Here is a 19,786-nt window from a genome sequence, read left to right on the forward strand (position 1 = left end):
GGCGGTTTTTTACGCCGTTTCTTTCTCTTCTTTTTCGTTCCCTCTTTCCGCCATCTCATCCTTGAGGTTGCGGCTTCGTCGTTTGCAGCAGATGATTTTTTCCCGGCTCGTGCGAGCCGGCGTTTCATTTTCGTCCACCTCCAGAGCTTTAAGCGATACGAAACTCCGTAGCAACAGCGGAGATCGGCGACAAAGGTTGTCTTCGTTCCTCTCGTTACGGCACACGCCATCGAGCTTTTGACTGACGGCCTGCTTCGCATAGCGAAGAAGACGCGGCGCACCTTCGTGAGGCTTCTGTTTCGTGCTGTGCCTTCTTTGTGGCGCGACCTCGTCTGCCTCCTCCGTCTCTGGATTGTATCTTTGATCTGTCTCTTCTTATTTTTCCCCGCCGCCTCATGCCGCGTTTTGTCTTGGTTTGATTTTGCGCTGCTTGTCTGCCAGATCTTTTTCGAGTATGCCCATTGCTCCTGCTCAGGCGAGACTGAGTCTGTTCACCGCGTTCTCTCTAGTTTCGGCTTCGTCCTCTGTCTCTTAGAAATGCTCGTTATGCTTCCTCGCATAAGCCTTCGCGTATTCGTGGGCTGGCATTCATTTTTTCCTTTGTAAGCACCTCTGTTCTTCTTTCTCGTCCCGTTTTCGCCTTTTTGTTGCTCGCTTGTTCGCCTCACTCTCCTCGCGAGCTACTCCTTCTTCTTCGCGTTTTGTTTGGCCTCTCTGGATGTCTTGACTTTTTCTGCGCTCCTATATGAGCGCCTCGTCGCGCGCGTCGGCGCCCTCGCCGTCAGACCCTGAACTGCGCTCGTCTCCCTCTTGCGAAACGTTTTCGTCTGCCTCGAGTTCCTCTCCCCTTCCGTCTTTCTCAGCGGCCGATTCGTCGCCTCACTGGCCATCCACCCCTCTAGGTCTTTCCGCCTTCGCCGAGGCCCGCGAGGCGCCGCCTGGTCTCCTTCCGCAGCCCGGCAGCCCTCCCACGCAGGCGCTCCTTGCGCCGTTGGCTCACTCCACGGCGCTGCCAGCGCCGTCGTCTGCCATCCCCTCCCTCTCGTCCTTCTCAGCGTCTGCACTCGCGCCGCGCGTCTGGGGCCGGCAGGCCTACGCGCCGCTCACTCAGGAGGCCTGCGAGGAGACTGAGCCGCCCGCTGGTGCTGGAGGCGCGGCGAGCGGAGACGACGCGCAGACGACAGGCGACGCAGGCGCCGCAGATCCCGACGAGGCGCTCGCGGCGTCTGGGCGTGCGTTCGGAGCGACGCCGCGCGGGAGCGCCTCGCGAGAGAGGCACGCGCGCTCTCCGCAGCAGCGGCATTCGCGTCATGCCCGCAGAGGGCTTGGCCGCGAACGCGCAGAGGATTGGGGCGCCGCCAGACACCGCCTGACAGACAGCCGAGACGGCGGGGCGAGTGACAGAGGACTCTCCAGTCAGGACCGCAAGAAGGGAGACACCATGAACTGGCGAAACAACCCGCCGTGCTCCAGCGCGGGCTACGAGGCCGCTGTCGAGGACGCGCCGCTCGTGACGAGTCTCTCCAGCCGGAGAGGACTCTGTGCGGAGGTAAGCTCGACCTTTGCGTTCCCACAATCTCCATGTCGCTCGCCACGCGCTTCAGTTCGCGCGGTATCAATCGCGAGCGACAGTTTGTCTCAAAGGAGGGAGATCTGATCCTCTGACTGCATCTACGACGCGGCGGCTGCGCCTGTTTTTTTTCTCGCAGGACGGAAATTGCCTTCAGCAGTTTTGCGCGTGGCTCGGGCGGTTCTGCTGCGGCGTGACGCCGCAGTACCGCGAGCGGCTCCTCTACCTCGACGGCCGCACCGTGCCGCGGTATTTCCGTAAGTGGGTTTAGAACATAGCCGATGTGGAAACCGGACTCATCTTCAGATTTCTAGAAAAGACTCAAAGTTGTGATTCAGGGCTCGCGAGTGCTGGGCTAGTAAGTGTCTCTCAATGACGAGCTGAGTGACGAACCTGCGACAGATAAATATATCTCGCTTAAGCTCTTTGTCTACCAGAACTTTTTGTGAGGAGTAGATACTGCGAGTTCGACTCGCGTTATGTACTCCTCTCTATCCCCTCTTTCTCTTAGCAACTCGCGCGGCGAAGAAACGCCGACTCTTGCAGCCTTTCGACGTGTGGAGAATCTGTGGGGAGGTCGCTCTGCTCTCCCGACGTCCGTCGTGTGCTTTGCCTCAAGACGCCTGCATGCATGAATTAATATATATATATATATATATATATATGTATATGTATGGATACGTATCTTTCTTTACAGCTACATAAGCCTTATATCGAAAGGCGCTTGCACGGTCGTATGCATGCATGTGTAGGGACTCGTGTGTATACAGCGATGTGCATGTGCGACAATGTAGGGTTTGTGTCGGTTTATGGGTGGACTGCGTCATTCCATGAGTCGTGTGCTAGCTTGTGGCTGCCCGCCTTTGTATCGCCTCCTCTTCTTCGATTTGCTCCCGGAGCCAGGGGTGTGACGCCTTTTCGCGAACGCGCGGATCTCGTCCGTTCTGCCTGCCTTCAAGCGGCTGCTTCGGGCAGGGCCCTGTGGTATTCGGAATCTCCCCATGCGGCGCGTCGCGGTTCTGCATGTGTATCAGCGAGTAATGCCATAAAAAACACGAAATACAACTTCTTCACGTTCCTCCCCATCGTCCTGCTCCAACAGTTCAAGTAAGGGTTCACACACTCACTCCGATTGAGGCAAACCAGTACACTGGTATGGACTTTTTTGGGTGAGCTGATTCGGCATAGCTGGGGTGTGAAGGAGCGTAGGAGAAGCTCCACGCCTTAGTTGGAACTGCAGTGATATAATTGTCGCACAAGCACGTACCTGAAGGTACCCTGTGTAGTCGAAACCCAGTTGGACGCTGAACGATAACGGAGTAGGAGAGGAGCGCCAGCGACATCGACAGATACGGGGGGCTCGCTTGGCTCTTCTCTTGCGTTCTTGCGCGTCGTGTGTTGTTTTGCGGCTTTTCAAGGGATCGTATGCCTCCTTGCTCTCGCATTTCGTTTTTCAGATTTTTTTTCAATTTCTTCTACCTCGCGGTCGCGCTCGCGCAGCTCGTGCCGCTGCTGCAAGTCGGGCCGCTCTTTACCTACCTGGCGCCGCTCGCCTTTGTTCAGTTCGTGACCATCGCGAAGGAGGCCTATGACGACTACAAACGGTGAAACCGCAGCTCTCGCCGCTGGGGCACGTGAAAAATTGATCACAACTATAGAGTCGAGCTGCGTCGCACGTTCACGAGCAGTCCGCGGGGGCTAGGGTTGTGTCCGTGGAGCACGCGCCGCATGCCCATTCGTGCCTCGCGTGTCTCGCCCCGCACGTCGGTGTTTTCATTTTTCCGTTGTTTGCAGTTTTTGTGTGCGGCTGGCGGTCTTCAGCTACGTCCGCGACAAGGAGATGAACGAGCAGGGCTACAAGCGCTTGACTCACGAAGGTGCGTGACTGCGGCTTTCTGTGCGGTTCGATTTGTTGTTTCTGGGTTTCTCGCTTTTGAGATCCCGAAGCAGGCCTCCGAGTCTCTGGCGCTCCGGCGGTCGCTTCTGTTTGGAGTCTGTTCAGAGGAGGCATCTCTGTCGAGTGCTCTGCCGCTAGTCGCAGGGGGCTGTGCGGCGCTTCGAGGGCCTCCAGCGCGAGACAGTCTGCTTCTCGCGCGTTGCTGCAGGGCTGCATGACGTGGCGGCGGCGCAGATCGAAGTTGGTCACATCATCCAGATCGAGGCAAATCAGCGCGTGCCGGCGGACGTGGTGTTTCTTCGCACAACTGACAAGGCAGGCAGCTGCTTCATCCGAACAGATCAGCTCGACGGCGAAACTGACTGGAAACTGAGGTGAGGCGGCGGCGAAGAGCCAGCGATGAGGCTGCCATGCGCAGGCGCGAGCTGGAGAGACGGCTGCGCGGCGACACAGCAGAAGAATATCAAGGCGACAGCTCGCAATCACAGCAGCGGCTGCATCGGCGCAGCGGCGAGGCAGAGGACGACACGGGGCTTGGAGGAAACTGTAAACCGCGAGAAAAAGAATTACACGCAAAGGGCGGAGCTAGAGAGCGAAAATGAAGCGAGAAACAAACCCGCAGATGTCTGCGAGATGGGGAGAAGAAGCACAGTCCGGGCACACCGGCACGACGAGGGGGGGCGCGTCGGTTCATTTCCTCTCGAGCCGTCCTACTTCCCCCCCCCCCCCCTCTTTCCCGTGCGTCGTGGGCGAGTTGTCGCTTCACTTCTTCGCGCGTGCCTGTGTCGCCGCCCGGCCCTGGCGCCCGCGCGATGTTTTGCAGTTTGTTTTTATTTTTTTTTGTTTGCAGGCGCGCGGTTCATTGCACGCAGCGGCTGAGCTCCGCGAGCGACCTGTGTCGCGCGTCGGGTTGGTGCCACGCAGAGGCGCCTCGGCAGGACATCGACGAGTTTTTGGGGAGATTCGTTCTCACACACGCCCCTGCGCTCGGCAGCGCGCCCACGCCACTCAGCGTCTTCTCCGGAGAGGACCCCGCATGCTCTTCGTGCCTGAATTCAGCCGGCGAGGCCGTGGAGAAGAAGCGAGGCAGCAAACGAGACGACGCAGAGCCGCTGACGGTAACTCTCAGAGACGCAAAAACCAAGCCAGGAGACGTGCGGGGTCGAGAAGACACGCAGGACGCGCAGCTGCGGCGGGCTGGCGGGGCGAGCCGACGTGGGAGCTGAAGCGTGCGAGTGCGAGAGAGCGAAATGCGTAGTCTGAAGAGCGGAGCGCATCTGTAGTTGCAATCCTGAGGTGGTTCGCTGGCCTGCTTCCCGGCTTCGTCTCCTCCATAGCCTCACGCCGCCACTGTTTTGCTGTGTTTCGGCTCCTCCCTTCGCCGCGACCCAGGGTGGACATGGGGGTTAGCTTCAGAAATGCCCGCGGCAGAGCGCTGCATTGGATACCCAGGCAACTGTGCTATCAATAACAAGGATCAAAGTACCTTGCGAAAACGAGGTCCAGTCCACCAATATGTACTGGTACAACGAAGTGACCGTATCCGCCGTTTTCGCCGCTTCTTTTTGCTTTTCAGATCGCGTTGCACGACGGCAGCGGGCGCGAGGCCGAAGGTCAGCCTGTCGTCGAGGGCCTGACGCTGGACAACGTCCTCTGGGCGAACACCGTCGTCGCTTCGGGATCCGTCCTCGGGCTCGCGATCTACACTGGGAAAGTAAGCAGGGCGTGCGTGTGTTTTCTCTATTCACTCCATGCGTCGAGGACACAACTGGATGCCTCTCTGTGAGTAACTCTCTCCTGTAGCGTAGATGTTTCCATGCATGTACGGGTGAATCTGTACTTCGTCGTAGTGGTGACGGCAAGCAGCGAGCCCAAGGAGGAGGCCGCCTGCTGTCTTTGGCTGTTTGTCCCCAGTATGCATTTCATCTTTTCGACAGTCGCGGTTTCCGGTCATATATATATATATATATATGCATCTATATATGTGCATGTATCTATATCTGCGTATAAGTTTGCGTATAGGGTGAACCGACAGCTCGACGTGCATTTTTTTACCTTGGCCTCCATGTCCGTACACGTATGCGGGGTTGTTATGTGGGGAGTTTACAGTGCATGTTCGATTTTCCTCCGCGTGGTGGTCTTCAGGAGACGCGTGCGGCGATGAATGCGTCGCAGCCGGCGATGAAAGTGGGTCAGTTTGACTTGGAGGTGAACGTGATGAGCAAGATTCTGTTTGGCATTCTCGCGCTTCTCGCGTTCGTCCTGGTTGCGCTCCGTCGCCTCGAGGGCATTTGGCCAGTATACTTCCTTCGCTTCGTGTTGCTGCTCTCCTCGATCATCCCCATCTCGCTGCAAGTCAACCTGGTCATGGCCAAGACGCTCTACAGCATCTTCATCATGCGCGACAGAAAAATGAAGGACACGGTGAGACACGACTCACCCCGACAATCCCTGAGTGGAGGCCCGTCTCTGGCTCGTGAGAGGCATTCTGGCTCGCAAATGTGTATACAGCTACGTGTACATAATACATATACATATATATGTATATATTTACGTATATACATACATTCAGACACACATATATATACATGTATATATATATATATATATATATGTATTTCTGAAGACGCTCCTGCGACGTCGTTCTCCGTCTCGTGCGTGCCTGCGTGCACGCGTAAATACAAGCACACATAGATAAATAAACAAGTAAAGTGTATTCATAGACGCATATGCTGTCTCGCCTTGGCTCGTTGGCTACAGCTCTCTGCCTCCTGTAGCGTTAAGCACTCCGCTGTGTGTGTGCCGCTGCGTTTGCGATTGCGCTTCTCAGCTCGTCCGCACTTCGACGCTGCCTGAGGAGCTCGGGCGAATCGACTTCCTCTTCAGCGACAAGACAGGGACGTTGACGCAGAACGAGATGCGTTTCAAGCGGCTGCACATCGGGCGGGCGGTCTTCGCAGAGGAGGAGGTGGAAGAACTCAAGGCGTTTCTGAAGAATTTCTACCTCTCGCGACCCTCCGGAGCGTCCTCTGCGGGCCCTGCGGCAGCCGCGGAAGGCGAGCGGAGAGACGGCCGTGACCGGGAGGGCGGGCGACGCGGCGAGATCGCCTTCGCAGCTGTGGAGGCCGTTCGCGCGCTCAGCCTCTGCCATAACGTGACGCCTGTCCAGGACAGCGACAAGCCGGTAAGCGACGCAGAAGGGAAAAGAAGAGCTGTTTGCTGTCCAGCCTTGCTTTCACCTCGCTCTTGTTGTGACTCGTTTTCTGTCGCCTCGCAGATCACCTTCCAAGCCGCTTCGCCCGACGAGGTGGCACTTGTCACGTTCGCGCGAGACATGGGCGTGAAGCTGGTTCACCGAGACGAGCACAGCATCTTCCTCGAGGCAGGCGACTCCCACTATAAGCCGAACCGGATTCGAAGCGGGGCGGGGAGGGCACTTGCATCTTCTGTCATTCAAATGTCTCTATCTATCGGCCTAGATATAGCTGCAACTCTCCGTACAGATAGATATAGATATCGGCGCAGGTATATGGGGAATTGACAGGTGCCAGAATGGTAGTTTGTCAGTGCGCCCTGCTTTCTGTTTTCGGGAAAGGGCTGACGACGAGGAGTGTGAGAGTGCAGCGGGCGGCACGGCTGACGTTCTGCATCTCACGCCCTAGGGTCTGGACTGATATGCATGCGTACAAGAAAATGAGAGGGCTAGGTCTTCTGTCCGTCTCCACGGTTGTAACTCTCTCGGTTGAGGAGCAAACGGAGGCGTCCGCGGCTCTCACAGGCGGCCTCGGGGAGACAAATTCGGGATTTGTGCTGCGGGGGGGGCGATGCAAGCTCTGCGTAGGTAGCGTTTGTCGCTGACCTCTCGTGGTGCGTTGCCGTTGAGGAGGAAGCGTGACGGGCGTCGCATCTCTCTCGCGTCTTTTCCTTTTTTGCTTCAGGTGCCTGGCGGAGAGCGGCTCGAGTACACGGTGCTGACGTGTTTCCCGTTCAGCTCGGAGTCGAAGCGCATGGGCATCATTCTCAGGGAGGTCGCGACACAGAGAATCTTCTTCTTAGTCAAGGTAAGCGAACACTCGGAGAGCCCGCATGCAGAGCGGCCGTGGCGTCCGAGGCCCCCAAGAGGCAGCACACCTCGCGCGCTTGCGCAGACCGGTTTTCCTCTCCGCGGCGCACTTTTCTTTTCCGACGTAGGTAGCGCGTGCACTGTCGGAGGAGACGCCCGCGGCCTTCGCTTTCTCCTGTCGCGTTCCTCTGCTTCGTGCACTCATCTGCGTCCTCTCTCGCGGTGTCTGTGCATGACTTTCTCGTCTCTTCTTAGCCACCGAGTAGCGATTGCGGACGAATACTCTGCTCTTCGGTTGAGGCGGGGGGAGCGCACGCGGGACGAATGGGGGACTTCCGTACGTTACAAAACCGTTGCCGAGCTCCCAACGGATTTATTTCCTCGTTCGCCAGCTGTACGTGAAATAGCGAAAATGCATCTGTGATCCAGGAATCACTGTAATCGCTTCACTACACGCTGATCTCGCTGCGTTGTTGGCTATCTCAGGGCGCAGAGGCCGTGATGATTCCGCGCCTGCAGCCAAAGGGCTCACACTGGCTCCAGGAGGAGTGCGACAACTTCGCTCGCCAGGGCCTGCGAACGATCGTATTGGCGCAGAAGGAACTCGAGGAGGCCGAGTATGAACTCTTTGCTTCGCGCTACGCGGCTGCGAGAGCCGCGATGACGGAGCGTCATGCGCGCTGTCGCCGCGAAATTGAGCGCCTCGAACAGGACTTGAAGCTCCTCGGCTTGACGGGAGTCGAAGACAAGCTGCAGCACGTACGTGGGAGGGGGGGTGGTCGAGCGCCACAAACACATCTCGGCCGGGACGGCGACGAGCGAGAGCAGAGGAAAAGGAGGGAATAACGAAACGCCGAGTCGCATAGCGTGGAGAGGATGGAGAGAGGGCTGCGAAGGAGCGACGCAGAGCAGTAACAAGCCGGGTTCAGAAAGCAGACGATCGGCACTTGGTTAGCTTGGTTGACGGGGGGCAGCGTGGGCAATCGCGCAGACAGAGACTGTGGACTGAGAAGCAGAAAGGCACTGCGTGTCTGACAGTGTAACTCGACGCAGACTTTTAGGTGTTGGTTTTTGCACTTTTCTGCATTTTCTCTCGCAGGACGTGCCTGCAACGCTCGAGTCTCTACGGCACGCAGGCGTGAAAGTCTGGATGCTCACTGGCGACAAAGTCGAGACTGCAACGTGCATTGCGGTCTCCGCCGGTCTGAAGGCGCGTCAACACTCGCTGACGATTCTGTCGAGCCAGGAGATCGTGACGCTCTCTCAGGTTTGTCCTTCTCCTCCCTCCCTTCGGGGCGTGTTTCCGCACATATCTCTGCGGTGTGTGTCGTCTCCCCTGTCGCGTCACTGAGCGAACCGTAAAAGCTAGAAATCTGTCGGCGCTCGCGCAACTGCTGCCCCGCTGGCGGGGGCGCGAGCCGGTCGTCCGGAAGTCCGTGTGTGTCAGCCCCTAGGCGCCGGTGTGTCTGTCGGATGGCCGCCTTTCCTCATTTCGGGTGTCTCGTTTTCTCTCCCCACTGCGTCGCGCCTGCCTCTCAACCGCCCTCCCCAGTTCGGTTCTTCGCGCCGTTTCCGGGTGTGCAGACGCAGGAGGCGCTCGAGCGGTTCGCCATGGGGCCGAGCGAGAGCGTGTTGGTCGTGGACGGGCGCGTGCTGGGCTGCGCGCTGCAGCACTTTCCGCACTACTTCATCCGCGTGGCCGCGCAGGCGCCAGCCGTCGTCTGCTGTCGCTGCTCGCCCACGCAGAAGGCCGACGTCGTGCGCCTCGTCAAGAAATTTACGGGCCGCCGGACCTGCGCAGTCGGCGACGGCGGAAACGACGTCTCAATGATTCAGGCTGCCGTAGGTCTGCACGCACCCCACGACGGCAGCGTCTTCGAGCTCATACCTGCACCCGTGTTCAAATATATGTTCACATATATCTATCTATATACATAGATATACGTACAGACAGATATACTTATAGGCGTGCATATATATATGTGTGTATAAGGATATAGATATATACAGAACATCTGTACATTTTTAGGCCTGTAGATATACAAATATATATATATATATATATACCCGTACACATATGTGTATTTGTATGCCTACAAATGCAGTAGACATCTATCTCTGTACTTTTGCGAGATGGATGCGCGGGGTGTTTTCATTCAGGACGTTGGCATCGGCCTGGTCGGAAAGGAGGGCCGGCAGGCGTCGCTGGCGGCGGACTTCAGCATCACGCAGTTTTCGTATCTGCGTCGCTTGCTTCTTTGGCACGGACGAAACTCGTACCAGCGGAGTGCGAAGCTCGCGCAGTTCGTCATTCACCGCGGCCTGATCATCGCCTTCATTCAAGTCATCTTCTCAGCCATCTTCTACTTCATTCCGCTTGCGATTTTCCAGGTAACAAAAAGCGGCTAAGAAAACCGAGGGCGGAGGCAGGGGTGGGACGCGAAAGATGCTGATCTTGGCGGGGTCTCGCAGGAGTGAAGAACTTCTTTCAAAACGAGGGCCGCGAAAGGGGGGGAGGAAGAAACTGAGCCGCTCATGAAGCAGCAGACAGGGAGGCTCAGGCATCCCCATGCTCCTCCCATTCCGTGTCCTACGTCCTTCGATTTAGCCAGGCAGGGAGCGCGGCCGCCCTGCAATCGCATAATGCACTTTCGTTCCATTTTCCGTGGAGCGTCCGCAGGGAGGCAAACGCTGACTGTTGTCGCCTGAGCTGTCGAGGTGAACGCCGCGCGTCTTCCGCTTTTTGAGGCGGCGTCTCGGAGTGCCCGGGTTCGTCTCCTCTCGTTTCGGCATCTCACAGCGCACTCGAGGTTTCCTTTTTCTCTCCTCAGGGCTGGCTGCAAGTCGGCTACGCGACGTACTACACGATGGCTCCGGTCTTCTCGCTGGTGCTGGACGAGGAGCTCCCCGAGAACGTCGTTTTCATGTTTCCCGAGTTGTATCAGACGCTCAAGAACGGGCGCGTCCTCAGCGTGAAAACCTTCTTCGGTTGGGTGTGGAAGTCGATCTACCAGGTAAGCGCCGCGGCGTTTTTTTGCAGCGAAAAAAGGAAAACGCAAAACGTAGTGTGTACGGGCAGTCTCACCAGTTTCGGTTTTCGAGATTAACTCGAGCTGTGTGGTTAGGAGCAGACATGCCGCCGGAGTGGATGCATGCACACCTGGACTGCGACGGCGACCGCTGCGTGAGCCGCTGCGTGGCTGATAAAACGCGAGACCGCTCCGATCGAGAGATAGTGCATCGCTACGCAGAAAGTTAAAGAAAGACAGATGGATTTCTGATTTGAGAGAAGACGCGGGCTGCTCGGGTGCGGAGAGCCGCGTGAGAAAGCAAGGCGGGCCGCGATATTGAGTTGCCGCGTAGGTAAACCAAACACTCAGACAAGGCGAGCACATCGAGAGCTACATGGCAGCTGGAAGATATGTATATATATATTATACAAGCCTATAGAGGCAGCTAAATACGCTGATCAAGAGAAAAGCTGGACGGTATCGCAGGACAGTGTCGACGCAGCTAATAGATTCGACTTAGAGAAACGCATAGAAAAGCGGGAGGCTGCATATGAATCCGCAGATGAAGAGACAGCTCCGCGCGCCGCAGCTTGCGTGGAAGGGCCTCTGCTGCGGTGGAAGCCTCGCTGCTTTAGAATCTGAAGGTACAGAGGCCTTGCTCGAGGTCGTACATCGCGGTTTTTACAGAGAAATTTCTCGCTTTCGATTGTTTTTGTAGGCCGCTGTGGTTATGATGGGGGCGATTGCGTTGTTCGAGAACTCCTTCATGAACATCGTAAGCATCACCTTCACGGCGCTGATCCTTGCCGAACTTCTCAACGTCGCCTCGGAGATCCAGACTTGGTAAGACACTTACACGTCTTTGTTTTTTTCCTCTCCGCGGCCGCTCGGATTGCCTGTGTTTCCGCACGGAGTCACTAATTCATCCAGCTCGGCGTCCGAGAGCGGCTCACCGCCTGCGCGCGGAATTCGAGATACTTGAGTTTATATATATGCTGAATGTCTCATATTGATATATTTCTGATATATATAGATATATATACGGGTATATGTATTTGTTGTCTATCTCTTGAATATCATTGCGTGCTCTGGTTGTTCTGTGGGTATGAACGCGTATACATCTATATGCATATATGTATATATTTGAACGCCCAGTGGTGCTTATACCTAGGGGCAACGGTAGGCGCTGCTTTGTCGGTTCGGGAGCATATTCATGCTTTTCTCAACTCCCGCGTGTACATTTGTCTGTGCTGGGAGGCATAGTCGTTTGTGGGAGCTGGTTGTTTTTCGTTTTGTCGAATTTGTTTCGCGCGTTTCAGGCATCCACTCATGATTGCCTCGGAGATCTGCACCGTGACGATCTACATTTTCTCCATGTTTATTCTGAGAAGCTACTTTGACATCGCGGTACGGTGCCTCACACCCACGAGCCTGCCGACGGCGGTTTGATAACGAAAATGAGAAAGATACGGCGACAGCAAAAGGCGAGGGGCGGATCGCGACGTGTGCGAGTCGGCGCCCGTTCAGTTTGGAAGACGCTGTGTTTGCGAGGAAAAATGGACTTGAGACTGGGGCGGACATGGACTTCGGCGCTCTTCGCCTCGAACAGGACAGGCGCCGCGGGACCAGATAGAGTCTCGCGCAGAGACGAGAAGGCGGGTTGAGAGCGGGACGCAGGTGCTGAAGCGCTGTCGTGTGTGTCGCTGCGCGTTTGCTTTCAGTTCATCATGACGCTCGCGTTCTGGGCGAAGGTCTCCGCCGTCACGCTAGTCTGCTGGGTCCCGATTCAAGTGTTCAAGGCAGTGAAGAAGACGTTGCAGCCTCCGCAGCACGCGAAACTCGCTTCCTTGTGAGCGCGGGTCCCAACGCGGAGCCTAAATTCTAAACCCTAAAGGAGACGCGAAGGGAGAAGTGAAGCGAGCGGCGCTCCACCGGGACGCGCCAAAAGGCGAACGTGAGTGGAGACGAAGAGATTTTAAGCTGGTGGAAGCGAACAAAAACCAGAGAAAACGGGAGAATAGAAACCTAGGGCGGGCGCCGACAAGACTATGGCGGAGGAGACGGAGAGACGCGCAGCGGAATAGGTGCGCGGGTGTCTTTCAGTGTGTATGTGGATGTGCCTGTATGCATATGTCTACGGTCTTCTGAGGCAGATAGAAGTGGTCTTCGCTTCGCTTTTCTTTCCTCGACGCCCTGCCGTTCGCTTGCTTATCTTATTGGGAGGACGCTACTCGTTTCTCTCGTCGTTTCTCTTCTTTTCACACGCACTGTTCGCGGACGCCGGCGTCTGAGGCAAGTCGCAGCTCGCTGTCACCCCCGCGAAGTTCGCTTTGGAAATCGGGTTTTTTTGCCTTTTGGCCTCTCGAAACACCTATTGCTGCGGATGTGTGGGGAGACGCGTCTCTACACAGGACACGCGCCCTCCTCTGATGGGATGCATGGTCTGGGGGACCGAGGTTTAGCGGATTAGAGTTACCATTCACTGTTTGGGAGCCATTTTTGGCGCTCAGGCTTTCATTCTAACGCCAGAGGGCGGAACTATTTTTCTTAACTGCAGCGCACGCGCAGCAGAAATCCGCAGGGGAACGCCGCGCGTCAGCCTTCTTGGGCGTTAACCCTAATAGACGAACGCAGTGACCGCGGTTCGCATACACCTCCATGTGAATCCGTGAAAGTAGACTTATATAAACGTATGTGTCTATATAGATACATCGAGGCTGATAGGTTGAATCTGCAGATATACGTGTGTAAGTACAATCTGATCAATATCGATAGAGGTAGATAGTTCTAGGTAGGCGTAATTGGGAATAGACATTTATATATACTATTAGATACTGGTATATCGTGATGAGTAGTTTCATATATCTATACGCTTATTTGGATTGTCGGTTCTTGCATGTACACGTAGATGTGCATGCGGGCTTTTACACCTGTATTTACCCAAATATTGTGAAGGTATTCTTTTCTCCTATTAATCACAGCATATATTGCAGAGACTAAGAGCACCTGATTCTGGCGGAGTCAGGTGCGTGTCGTGACGCTCGATTTTCTGTTGTCGGCCCGCTTTTCTCCGTCCCGCGATTTCTCCGCATGCGCGGACGGTTTTCTCGCCGTTGGCTGTGGTATTTTCGGGTGCCTGTTAGCGGAAGAACTTGCACTTTGCTCGACTTCAGCAGGCTCATTTTGCTTGCGAGTTTCTTTCCCTTGTCTCCTTCATCATAAATTTCGGGAGGGCGAAAAGCAGCCAAGAAATGCGGCACGGCGTGTGTCGTTTCCGCAGAGAAATAATGCATGCAGGTTCCAGCGAGTTCCAGATCCACAATCGATTCAGCGGTGACTTCTGAGTAAGAATTGAAGGGCGGAACGTCCTGTCTTTTGCGTCATTTTTCCTCTTTTCTGATTCGCTTGCCCCGTTTCCCGCTTTTGTTGGTCCTTGTCGCTGCCTCTCTTGCACAGGCGCGCGGTACTAGTTCGCGCGCCGCCCAGCAGTTCGCCAGGGGGTCGCCGAAAAGGCTCCGAGCGACGCTTCTTCTTATCCTTTTCCATTTCCAATACCTCTCCGCGGTCTGCCTTCGGCTTTCCTCCCTGTTCAGCCGTTGCTCTGTGTCATGCGTAGACAGGGAAACTGTTTAGCCGAGCGAGTCGAAGAGCTTCCCGCGTTTCCTTCGTTCAGCAGCCGCCATGGGGGAGTTCAATCCGCTCTTCGATGACGATTCATCGTCGGCCTCTCCCATCTCGCCTCCGGCTCCGTCCGCTGCTGTTCATTTCCCGCACGAGGGCGCTCTGCCCTCGTCCTCTCCTGCTGAGGCCGCTGAGTTCCCGTCTGAGATGCAGTGCGCCGACAACGAACCAAAATCTCTCTCTTCTTCTGTTCCGAAGTCTCCAGCGCAGCCGCATCACCCCAGCGCAGAAAAGCGTCCGCGCGAGAGCGAAGACGCCTCCGCGGAGTCGGGTTCGCCGTTTCCCGCTGCGCATGGCGGGGACGCGGCGAAGAAGAAAAAGCGGAAGCAGTTCCAGCGTGCCCGCAACTCCGAGAAAGTCCGTTTCCTCAAACAGAGGAGGAAGGAGAGACTCGAGAAGCACTCGGAGCTCCTTCTGCTTCGCGAGCAGCTGGAGAGCCGGAAGAGGGACGGAAACGCGGCTGAAGGCAAGGAATCGAAAAACGCCGGAGGCGACGAGCAGCACTCCCCCAAGGTTCCCAAGAAAAAATACGCGCTTCTCTTCGGGTAAGAAGACACAGTGTAAAGGATAACAAGGATGCGAGTCACGAATTTAGAGCGCGAAGGAACTCTCTACCTGCGGTTGTGAGGTGAACTGTCACGGCCTGCCAGGTGAAGGCTGAAGGTTGGGCAGGAGAGGAAAGCGCGTGCGGGAGAACTGTCAGAGACGATTCGCTGAGCGCAGAGGGGGGCCTTGGGGGAGCCGACGGCGCGGAGTGAACTGAGGGAAGCCTGGCGAGGACCTGTCCCGCCAGCGTCGTTACGAGTCGCGCGAGTGTGTGTGTCCGCCTGCCGGTGCTTTCTCCGCGCTGCACTGCACTTAATGCATTCCAGATTTTTTCGCGTTTCTGTTTCGTCCCTCGGCTCGTTCTTCCGTCTCCGGTGCGCGCCTCGGCTACTGCGCTTTCTTTTTTTTCGATTCTTGCCTTTGTCAGCTACAACGGCGAGGGCTTCCACGGGCTGCAGAAGCAGCTTCAGCCGCTCGAGACGCTGCTGGCGCTGCAGCGCGAGCTGTCGACCGGCGCCTTCGCCGCGACGCCCCTCGTCGACGAAGACGCGACCGCGGGCGACGAGGTCGAGGAGACCGACGCCCCGGATATCTTCACCCCGCGTGAAGGCACATCCGAGGCCGCCCCTGAGCCGGCTTCCACCGCCGCTGCCAAGGAAGCAGCGACTGCCACGAGCGCGGCCTCGTCGGCTGTGGTGCCCCTGCGGACGGTGGAGGGCGTACTGGAGGAGGCACTGCTGGCGGCGGGCGGCATCGCGGCGTGTCATGTTGGCTGTCTGCAGAAGCTCCAGTGGTCGCGCGCAGCTCGTACCGACCGCGGCGTCCACGCCGCCTGCAACGTCATCTCGCTGAAACTCAGTCTCGGCCTCGTTGACGCCTTCCTCAGGAAGGAGTCGTGCCTCACAGAAGCTGCAGACACGCTGGAGTTCGACCCCGATGGTGACGCCGAGGCCGCGAAAGACGCCGAGGCCGCTGGCGCCGATGGCGAGAAGCAGCCGCAGAAGACAGAGGCGGAAAGGCAGGCGCATCTTGCCTGGCAACGCGGGCGCGAGGCGGCGTTCCTCGACCGACTCAACGAGGCGCTGCCCGCAGACATTAAGTGCTTCGCCGTCAAGCGTGTGACGAAAAACTTCGATGCCAGGTACAGACTGGCTCTGCACGACGTGAAAGACGCTGCCGCCCTCCACGCCAATGCGTGGGTGCGATAGGGCGCCCCACGCGGGCTCTCGTGTGCCTTTCACCTGACGGCGCGCGCCGCGTTTCTTCTGTCTTGGCCTTCGTCACTCGGCCGTGGGAAGACCCTCCATTTGTGCCAATACAAATGCATTCTCAGGCTCCGGCCCTATACATATGCATATACATATATATATATATATATATATATATGCAGATATGTATATGTATACACATATGCGCTTGTAAACGCGTTTATTTACATGTGTAAACAGACACGTGGAATGAAGTACCTGCTCCCCCGAGGCTGCCGCGTTGCTCTCTGTTTCGCGAGGCCTTCTCTCTCCATTCGATATTCTCCGGTCTTCGCGTTTTCGCCGTCAGCTGTGACTCGGCGTTTTCTGTCGCTTGATGTAGCTAGCTTCAGTTTTTTCGTTTCCAGGATTTCCTGCTCGCGCCGTCGGTACGCCTTTCTGCTTCCCGCGTGGCTCCTCCAGCCTGTCGCCGTCCGACGGGATCTCCGCAAGGTCTTCAATCTGTATCACGCACGATCGGCCTCTCTTCCCTCGTCGCCTCCTCTCTCCGAAGGTGCGGCAGCGGCCTCTGCATCGCCCCTATCCGCGGAGGCGCGGGCCTGTTTGAAGCTCGCACTCGCCTCGGGGGCGGCCGAGGGCGAGGCGGCTGCGGAGACAGCCAGCGCGCCGGGCGAGTGCGGCCCCGCGGCGGGGACGGAGGGCGTGCAGAGTCCGAGTTCTTCGGAGAAGGCGCGCGCCGCAGAAGCCGTGAAGGCAGAGGGCAGATTCCACCTGGGCGAGCGGCTCCTCGGCGGCCCGCCGCCGGTCATCTCCAGCGCCGCGCTGCAAGACACGGCCTACGCACACCGCAGCGTCTTCGAGGACGACGGTCACACCCCCCTGCCGAAGCCTCTCTCGACGCCCGAGCTGGCGGTACGCTGCTGCGAAACTAGCGACAGCGACGCGCTGGATGCTGGCGCGGGCGAGGGCGTCTGCTTCCTTCTCTTCCCTGCGCCGGTCCGGGCCCGGGGGCTGGGGGGGGAGAGGGGGGGGGGGCAAGTGATGGACAAGAGTGGCGTGTTGCGGTTTCTGTAGATATGTTCCTTAAACGAACCTTCTGAGGCGTCCGCCGTCTCCTCGTCGCGCTGATGCTCCGCCGCAGCTGTGGACTCCGATGCACTCTTTCTCTGTAAACCCTAAACTCGAAGGCGGCCGCAGTCCACAAGGTACTCGTGATATCGTGTTCCCTTTCGTCCTCTCCCTCGCTCGCACACGGCGTCCCGTCGTGTATGAGGCTGACTCTCGGCTCTGCCGTTCGCTGTCACTTCTCCAGGAGCGCCTGCGGGCGGTGTTCAAGGTCTTCGAGGGCACGCACTCTTTTCAGAACTTCACAAAGGGCGGCAAGAACAAAGACACCTCGCCAGCAGCCTTCAAGCGCCACATTCACCGCACCTCGGTGAGTATGCGCCGGACGTCGCGAGGAGGCGGGCGAGCGGACGCGCGCCCTCAGCTGGCGTTCTCAGTTCGCGTTTGTTTTGGTTTTCCGCATTTTCGGCAGGTCTCAGTGACAAAGCTGGATGGCGTCTCCGACGACATCCTCGTCGTCGAGCTCGAGGGTCAGTCGTTCCTCTTCAACCAAATTCGGAAGATGATCGGTGAGACTCTTTGGTTTCCGCCCTCCCCATGAGAGATGAAAGGGTGGTTTTGGCGCGGAACGCAAGTGTCTTTACGCGACAGCAAGCTAAGCGCTTTTGCGGCCTCGCGCGTGGAGCTCGACGTCGTCGGAGCTACGGTCCACGAATCGCTAACTCTGAAGCCAGACCGCAGTCCTGACGCGGCGGCACGGGCGCAAGGAGTCCTCCATCACGGTTTTTGGTTTCTTTTCGCTGCGATCAGGGGTCGCCGTAGAGGTCTGCCGCGGAACGGCGACAGTATCGAGCTTAACAGACTCGCTTCGTCCGAATCGCAAGAACGTTTTCATTCACACAGCGCCTGCGGAAGGTCTCCTGCTTCTCTCGGTAGGCTGACGCATCAGAGAGTTTCTATTTATGGATGGCGTCTCTGCCATTCCACATGCGGCTCCGCTTCTGCAAGTCGACGGTTAAAGCGAAGGGCGTTCGAGTTTAAAATGAAATTTCAGATCTAGGAGTCTATTTGCTTTTTTTTGCATTCGTCAAGCTTCTGCGTGTATCAGCACGTTGTTCGCTTAGTGCGGTGCGCATACGTAGGTCCACAGGTGTGCGGCGCTACCGCAGACAACGGATGACGTCCTGAGACACATGAATTACTTTTCAGCTCCTTCTTCGATGTTAGGTTACGCGGCTGTTTGGCTGACCATTGCGATCTCGCTATGCGGCTGACAGGTTCACGTTTTGTCGTGTTGTGCGCAGCCCGTGTATGACACCTACAACCGCACGCGCGCTGCTCCGCCCGAGCTGCCGCTGATTGAGGTTGCGTCTCTGGAGGACGAAACATCCGCCTTCCAACGCGCGGCGATCCTGCCTTGTATCGCGCGATCCTTCTCGACTTCTGTGTAAGTAAATCGAACTTAGACCGTCGCTCCGCTCGCCCGACGCAGCTCGCAGCGCCATCAGAAAAATCACCAACAACGGATAAACGCGTGCGATTTCTCAGGAAAAACATCTCAACCTTATACCCTAAACCGGCCAAAAGGTGGAGATAGCAGACGGCACATGACTAGGCTGCAGTACATGTGTGTGGCTGTGCTGCCTGCAGTCTCTTTCGTTGTATGTAAGTCATCGTTTGACTTGCGGTATTTCGTGGAGCTGGTTTTCGTTTGCGTGCATCTTGTGTCTGCGAGTCGAGGAGGCATCGGCTATCCGCATGGGAAGCGAAGGGCTGGACTGCAGCATGTGTGGTGTGCTGCATGCGCGGTGCAGGTGGAGCGACTGGCAAGAGAATATCAACTGGCATCCCTTTTTCCTCGAAAACATCTCTTTTCACGACGCCCGCGAGCTTGCAGAGGGCCAGGAAAAGAACCGCTCCCAGGCAGACCCGCGGGCGCTCCGCCAAGAAGCTCGCATGTGAAGCCTCCCAATAATGATACACATTTGTTTGTGTGCGGCCGCAGAGGAAGGCAGGCGAGCAATACAACTATATATATAAATGTATTGGTATCTACTGACATACAAGTGGCGGTGGCCATCCACAGTGGCATGTGAGTACACTTAGATGTATTTATATGCTTGAGGACATGTCCGGTTATGTGCACACAACTTTTCGCGTATCGACCGGTGCTTCGTCTCTCTAGGAGGGGATGCAGGTTCTTCTCTACATGGAGCAGAGCCCGCGTTTTCGGCTAGGCGGCATGTGACTAGTCTTCCGCACGCCTTTTCTGCCATATTGAGGTTTCTGGCGCCTTTTGGCTCTCCCTCACAATCTGTTTTCGCGTTCTGCCGAGTCCGCGCCAGCCCCTGCCGATGCGGTTGACATCCTCCGATAAGGTTTAGGGTTTGGCGCGGCGCCGCCCTCTTTGCACAGTTCCGAAAGATTTCTCTTTCCTCAAACTCATGGATATTTGGGGTGTTCTCGAAACCCTGCTAGCACGACAGAACTTTGTTAAATAACTGCGTACTAAAATGAGCGCGTGTAAACTAGTCTTAATCAAACCGCTCCTCTTCCAGCCTTAACCGTCGGTCCTCCACGCCGTAGGGACAAGATTTGTTGCGAGGCGAGAAACGAGTTGCCCTTCCGTAGACACACGCTAAACAAAACTCGTGTGCCAACTTCCCCTAGCAGCCCAGGAGCAGCCACGGCAGAAACTATGATTCTGCAATCGAATCAAAGGGCGCATAACCGCGGCGGAGACGC

The 19,786-nt window shown here is 56.8% G+C and overlaps 2 protein-coding genes across 2 annotated transcripts; both read left to right on the forward strand.

The window, feature by feature from the left end:
* Nucleotides 1-745: 745 nt before the first annotated feature.
* Nucleotides 746-12,394, forward strand: BESB_079690 (cation-transporting atpase family protein; the record flags this gene model as incomplete). Its single annotated transcript, XM_029366331.1, has 20 exons — nt 746-1,549; nt 1,710-1,827; nt 2,605-2,677; nt 3,028-3,174; nt 3,392-3,447; nt 3,676-3,841; nt 4,318-4,585; nt 5,044-5,181; nt 5,613-5,891; nt 6,298-6,651; nt 6,745-6,849; nt 7,406-7,528; nt 8,017-8,289; nt 8,630-8,797; nt 9,115-9,372; nt 9,691-9,921; nt 10,362-10,544; nt 11,260-11,384; nt 11,861-11,948; nt 12,263-12,394. 20 exons carry the CDS (start codon nt 746-748, stop codon nt 12,392-12,394), a joined length of 4,089 nt encoding a protein of 1,362 aa, XP_029217762.1.
* Nucleotides 12,395-14,222: 1,828 nt separating this feature from the next.
* Nucleotides 14,223-19,003, forward strand: BESB_079700 (uncharacterized protein; the record flags this gene model as incomplete). The annotated part of the gene is made up of 8 exons (XM_029366332.1): nt 14,223-14,767; nt 15,196-15,909; nt 16,384-16,888; nt 17,289-17,411; nt 17,514-17,610; nt 17,852-17,973; nt 18,346-18,488; nt 18,856-19,003. 8 exons carry the CDS (start codon nt 14,223-14,225, stop codon nt 19,001-19,003), a joined length of 2,397 nt encoding a protein of 798 aa, XP_029217763.1.
* Between the last annotated feature and the right edge of the window lie 783 nt (nt 19,004-19,786).

Source organism: Besnoitia besnoiti, chromosome VII (genome assembly GCF_002563875.1).
Source record: "Besnoitia besnoiti strain Bb-Ger1 chromosome VII, whole genome shotgun sequence".
Classification (NCBI taxonomy): Eukaryota; Apicomplexa; class Conoidasida; order Eucoccidiorida; family Sarcocystidae; genus Besnoitia; species Besnoitia besnoiti.